The sequence below is a fragment of the Parambassis ranga genome, chromosome 5 (assembly GCF_900634625.1).
Source record: "Parambassis ranga chromosome 5, fParRan2.1, whole genome shotgun sequence".
In the NCBI taxonomy this organism is placed as follows: Eukaryota; Metazoa; Chordata; class Actinopteri; family Ambassidae; genus Parambassis; species Parambassis ranga.
In genome coordinates, this window is record NC_041026.1 from 20,188,830 (window position 1) to 20,195,409 (window position 6,580).

The window sequence follows — 6,580 nt, forward strand, 5'->3', positions numbered from 1 at the left end:
GTGTTGTGGGTGGCTGTGGCTCAGGTGGTGGAGCGGTTGTCTACTCCCGTAAGGTTGGTGGTTCGACCCCCCCCCCTAGTCCTTGGGCCAATGTGCCCAAGGACTCATTGGCCTGCAGCCAGGGTGACCCTAAGTTGCTATGGGTCATGGATTTTGGGTACTATTTAGAAAAAAAAATTCTTCTCAATGCACACATATCAGTCCAATGTGGAAAAAAAGGAGAAATGCAACTACATCAAACTCACATGTGGTGTTTTTTTTTTTTATTGTCACGGTATTTTGTTTTGAAACCAGGAAAGAACATATGACACAGAAATGATCAGTACTTCTTAACACCCCCGTTCTATGAACAGCTGTCTAAACCTCTTATTCTCTGTGAGTCATGTTGGTATAGTCAGCATTTCACAGTATTTAATAATTAGTGACATGAAAAAACCGATATGACATATTATAAGAGTCCAAATCACTCACTCACACAACTAAAAGAAACACAGAAGCAACGCAACTGCAACCACACATAAAAAAAGATCACACGGAGACACGCATGCTCGTACGTAGACAACCAGTAGGTACTAACGAGGGGCTTCCCATAAATGCACTATTGCTGACTAATTAATTTTGCATATAAACTTTCATAGTGAGAATTGAAAAACAGAATTCTCGAATTCTGATGTTATTTGATGATGATAAGAGCTGTCATTTGATTACATTTCTGCATACAGTAACAGTTCTTTGTGCCCAGAGATCTGTACATTTACCCACAATGCTGGAATTCCTCATTAGAGTAAGTTTGAAATGGGCCTGGTAGTTTGCCTCCACTAATGAGTCATGGTCACAGACACATCTGACCAATGAATGCTTGAGTCCGAGTGAACATTCATAGCACATTGTACTAAATTCTGTCAATATATGTTTAAGATGTTGTGCTCGGCCTTGTGATGGACTGGCCTGTAGATAGCTGGGATTGACTCCAGCCCCCCTGTGACCCTGTACTACAGGACAAAGCGGCTTCAGAAGATGACACACTGCATTCCTAAAGTGCATGTTTAGTACATTTTGTGTTTTCCAGACTGTCTGCAATTTTCAGAAAAAAAAGTGAATCTAAACTTGGCTGCTGGACTCTTCCATGTGCCTGCAGTGGGATTGTAATCACTGTTAACAGACATTCCTCAAGCCAGTCAGTGAACTTTAACCTGAACCTTATGACTTTGAAATTTATCTCTAGTCAAGTCTTTATCACTGGGAATTATTTTCCTCAAACAATTTTCAAAATACCAGTGTTGCCTAACTTAAATAGTTTTTTTTTAAAAAGAAATGTCCACTGCTGGACCTCTTCTCTGTGCAAATGTTTCTTTACCAACCAAACTGAGCATATAGCATGGAACAGGCTTCTATTAGCTCACTAATAGAATCTTTATATTGAGTGAAGTCACTATCTCACAGCAAACAGCAGAGGCAGCTGTCATCAGTCTCATTACGTACAGAGAGAATCCACGGCGTCATCAAACCACAGCTTAATATCATTTCCATCTGAATGGCATCTTGTTATTGTGAAGAATGTGTGTGGAATGATATAAAATAACTTACTGCATTTTGACGCAACTTCAGTTTTTTAGTGTTGTTATTATTAAGTATTATTTAAAGTAGCAGTATTTAAATCCTATTAAGTGTCAATAGGATTTAGGATTTAGTGGACTGGTATTTGGAATAATTACCATCACTACTACTACTACTACAAATACTACTACTAATAATAATAATATGTTAATGTTATTATTTTTTGTTAATGTTATTATAACTACATGTACTATAAAGCTTTATTATAATAAATATTAAACACCTGAAATGATGACTAATGGACACTGATGTAGTAGAAAATCAGTCTATGTCATAGCAAAGTTTCATAACTCTGTTTATGGAATCTATCAAGTACTTCAACATAAAATATCCTTGTCATGGGAGGAGTGTATGTAAAAAGGTAACATACTAAAAAAAATTCCATCGGCATGATGTCAGGCATGTTTCATATAGGCTATTAACCGTTTCCTTTCCAGTTAGTCTCCTCCCTCCTATATGTCCCAATTCTGGCTATAAATTTGGGCATCAAGCGGGGTTAAAATGCATGCATAACCTCCAGGGGCCAAAGAACTTCATCTGCATCCAGCTAGCAGCTGTTTAAAGGGCCCACTCTCTCCTCTCCAGCCAGAAGACCTGTCCAGCAGCCATGACTCCTCGGTGTCTCCTCATGTCCGTCCTGGTTCTCCTCTCGTTCCTCAACAGTATCTGGTCCAGTCCGACTTGCAATAACCAGTGCTGTCGCTTCGTGGAGACTTTCCCTGTGAGGCTCAGGACGCTCAGGCAGGATTATTCCCGGATCAGAGACTTCTATGTGAGTACCAGCAGTGGCACTGCAGCATCTTCTGAACACATGCCTCACCGTGTGCGTGTGCACGGCGCGCACTAAACTGTTTTTTTCTGCTTATAGGAAGCAAACGATGATTTGGAAACAGCTCTGCTGGATCAAAGCGTCGAAGACTCTTTCAAGGTACGTTTCTCTGCAAAGTCTCCGTGAGAGTCACACCGGGAGGAAAAAGCCTTCTTAGATCTATCACCGCGCTGGTGAAACCAGATCAGTAATGTAAGCTGTGTGCTGCTCCTCCCTCAGAGCCCCTTTGCCTGCCACACTATGGACAACATACTGAACTTTTACCTCAGCACGGTGCTGCCTACAGCCATGACAGGGATGACCGATGACACCAAGGACCTAATACCTCATGTGGAGTCCATACAGCATATTTTCGACCAGCTCAAGAGTGATGTCAACAAATGTGTGAGTAGCAGACACACGTGTTACTCCTACAGAAACATCCAGATGTAAATACGCGCAGCTGTAGAAGGCGGATGGAGCGTCCGCTGCGAAATGCGCACTGAAGATTGAATTGATTAGGACTGACTGCTGCAATATTAACAATATCGTATCAAAGTTATATTGATCAATCATGTATTTACTGCTTTAAAAAGTCTAAAGCAGCCTTAGAGTCACGTGTGTGTGAATTTATTTGTCATGCCTGGCTGTTTTGATATGAGTGAATATATCTAGACTTTTAGGCTCCATGTGGGCTCTTACAGCGAGCTTCCTCCTTGCATGTGATTATCTGTCAACGTCCTGCTGTCAGATGGTAGGAAGGAGTTCAGAACAGGTCATAATATTGCGTTAAACAGTGATTGCGTGCTGTATATGTATCATTCCGTTCTTGGAAGAGCAAGAGAGGAATGTTTACTAAGCTCATGCCTCTGTAAAGATTCCAATGCCAGTTCAGACATCATGTGCACTGAGTTACAGAACTGAACTTATCTCTGCACGTCTGTCTTACAGAAAAGGTACTTCTCCTGCCAGAGACCCTTTGACATGAAAAACCTAAACTCCACTTACACTCAGGTGAGTTTAAAGTGTGCATCAGAGGGAGATTTTATTATTGATCAGAAATGTATATGGTGCCTGCTTCTGCTTTGACAGAGGATGTTAAGTAAGTGAACTGTGCGTTTGTCCACAGATGGAGAGTAAAGGTCTATATAAGGCCATGGGAGAGTTGGATCTGTTGTTTAACTACATTGAGACATATCTGGCGTCTAAACGGCAGAGACACTGAATGACCTGCAGACCTCAGTGACAAAGACATCTCAGGACAAAGAAAGAAGACTGTCACAGAGTCTTGTTTGTATTCAATCAGTCAGGTTGCCTTGTTTTTTTTGTCTTTTTGTGTAGGTCTGTTTTAAGATCTTAACATGAAGGTATCAAAGTATCACTTAAATTGAAGCTGGGGTATTTATTTTATCATATAGTATCATATATGTCATATTATGTAATGTTTTTTTGTTTATTTATTAAACCTATTTGTATTTTTTAAATATTTTTTACAGATAAATAAATGACTTGCTGATAACAAATGCTTCATTTTGTTTTATTAAACCTGCTGTCTAATGCCATTTAGAAGGAATGCAGAGATGACACATCCTGCAGCGCTGCCGTAAAGGTGGGGAACTAAAGTAAAGTGAACCGGCTCATGCACTAACCTCAAACGTGACCCAAATAGAGCACTTACCAGCAGCAGCCCTGCTGTATCTTAACTTACCGTAACTGTAACTAGCCAGCCTCACCCTCATGGCATATGCAGCACACTTCCACACACATACATATGCAGAAGCAACCTCACTTAGTCACACACACACACACACAGAGAAGAACTACGCACTGGGTAAAATAAAGCAACTCTCAGACAACATTCAGACACATCACATGGTTACTTTTTACTCTGATGGAGGCAGTTGGGGGGGGGGGGCGCTACATGTGCTACATTTTAATACACAGGCCATACAATAGGCTGAAGTGGCACACAGCATTTGAGCTAATATTTGAACAGACATACATGCCCCGAACAGACAGCAAATTCACAAGACTTTCATGACTTGACTAATTCCTGACTTGACTCAGGAGTCTGCACTGAAACTACTCTAACACATTTCCTTCGTCTTCTGGTTAGTCACCATGGGAGGATTTGAATAGTATCATTTTGGCAATGACAATGCTTATGTGAAGATATCATTCATAACATCAGCCCTGTGGCTATTTTCATTTGACCAGTGTCAATGGCAAGGTTTAATTGATCGGTCATGTGCTCATTCCTTTAAACATTCCTAATTGAAAGGACTCTATAAACAGTCTCTACATTTAGAATTACATGTGAAATGATTAAGATCATGCCTGGCTGTTATGAGATGACTAGACACAGACGCTCAGACGGCAACGGTTTCAAGACTCGGTGAGAAAATCTAGATAGAAAATCTAGTGACAGATTGTTTCACATGTATTAGCTACTGCTGCACAGTGGTAGGCAAGATAACCATGTGCAGTGATAAAATACAAATGCAAACATCCATGTAAGAATTACCAGAAAGTTTTTTTTCTTAGCTTCAGCTAAAAGCTTTGACTAAACTGGGGGAAAAGTTGTGTGTTGTATATGAGCCAATTAACAACAGTCCATGGATACCCATGTGTTGCATCACTTTGCAACAACATTCATGAAAGAGTTTGTTAGAGTGGATCCTTAGTCCGGCTTCATGGCTTGTCACAATCATCAAAAGCCCTCGTTGTATGATGCAGCTTAGGCATTGGCTGGTTTCTAATGGATACTCACTGCAGAAAAAGCATGTCGGTTTAAACCAGTTGTAAAAAAAAAAAAAAAAAGACGTCTATTTCACAACAAGTTAAATAAACATTAGTCCCCACTGATGTGATTATGAAACAAATGGAAGTTTGGTTACTTCCTAAATAGTGAGATGACCATATTAGGGGCAATTTTAAAACCACACAAAGCCTCCTACTAGTCACAATTTGTATGATTAATTTGATGCTTTCACACACAAAGTTGGGGAGAAAAGGAATCTATTGAATTTCATTGTAGTTAATCTAAATAGTTGCTAATAAGAATATAATTACATTCTTCAAACCAATACATTCATGAAGGGATTGTGTTCCGACCTGCACTATTCACACTGAAATTTAAGTGTAGACTCTTACTGAGCACCTGCTACTGAGAAAGACACATATTCCTGGTCGAGTCTATCAATTTACAACATATACATTACATAATCAATGCCCTTTGTCTGGCTCCAAAGTTGATTCTACACTTTTCTTATTGAGTTTCTACAGAAAAAGTCTTAAAATAATCAGCCAAGAAACAAAGCCAAAGCAACCACACTAACCACAACATGTACCTGGAGTTGTGCTTTACTGTAAGAACAGTTAGATTTCCAGCATGTGAAAGATTGCACATGCAAGACTCAAAATGAAAGGTTTTCCATTTGAGCAAGTGTGTAAACTTTGCTCAGAGCAGCAGGTTTCTGCTGAGATAATGTGCAGCATTACCGCTTACAACTCTGAGGCAGGTCGGCCAGCACTGTCTCATGTGAGAAGAGGATGTGTGTTTGTCTGTGTGAATCAGGATGGCATGCCACTTCAAAGAAATCCGAGCGTGTCACTGCTCAGCTGAGAAGTCTCCGTCCCCAAAATTTCATCTCTTTAAAAGGGTGCACAAAACAATGACGGAGGCCCGACCTGCTATCAGTACCCATAGCACACAACAAATGTCACTTGGTTTCATATTTCTGAAAAACATATTGTACTTCCATTTGTGATGAAAATCCTCTTATGTTAACGGTTGAGAAGATGATTTTAGAATCCACTTATATCACATACCCCTAAAATTTGGAGGAATTGGGGTCAAAAACCCGAGCTTCCCGTCTCTTAGACAATAAAAGGGCTGAAGGCCTCCCTTCTATGAAAGCACACTGGTGGGTGTCCTGCGGTCTGTTAGGCAATGGGGTTGAACCTTTATAAGGACAACTAACATGAGGGACTCTCCTGAAGACCCATTTACCCCCGTTCTCAGTTACCTGTCAGACACACGGCTGACAGAGATGACTATGGGTTTCGTCACACTCAGAGCTGGAAGCACAGCCTACAGTTGCTTTGCACCTGAAGAGCAAGAAACGTGTGTATGTGTGGTAAAATGCTCTAAAC

General features: G+C 40.4%; 1 protein-coding gene across 1 annotated transcript; it reads left to right on the top strand.

Moving 5' to 3' along the window:
- Positions 1 to 2,099: 2,099 nt before the first annotated feature.
- Positions 2,100 to 3,818, top strand: il10 (interleukin 10). The gene is made up of 5 exons (XM_028404950.1): positions 2,100 to 2,389; positions 2,486 to 2,545; positions 2,666 to 2,830; positions 3,377 to 3,439; positions 3,555 to 3,818. The coding sequence occupies exons 1-5, from the start codon at positions 2,225 to 2,227 to the stop codon at positions 3,648 to 3,650; spliced, it is 549 nt and encodes a 182-aa protein (XP_028260751.1). The 5' UTR covers positions 2,100 to 2,224; the 3' UTR covers positions 3,651 to 3,818.
- The last annotated feature ends 2,762 nt before the right edge of the window (positions 3,819 to 6,580 follow it).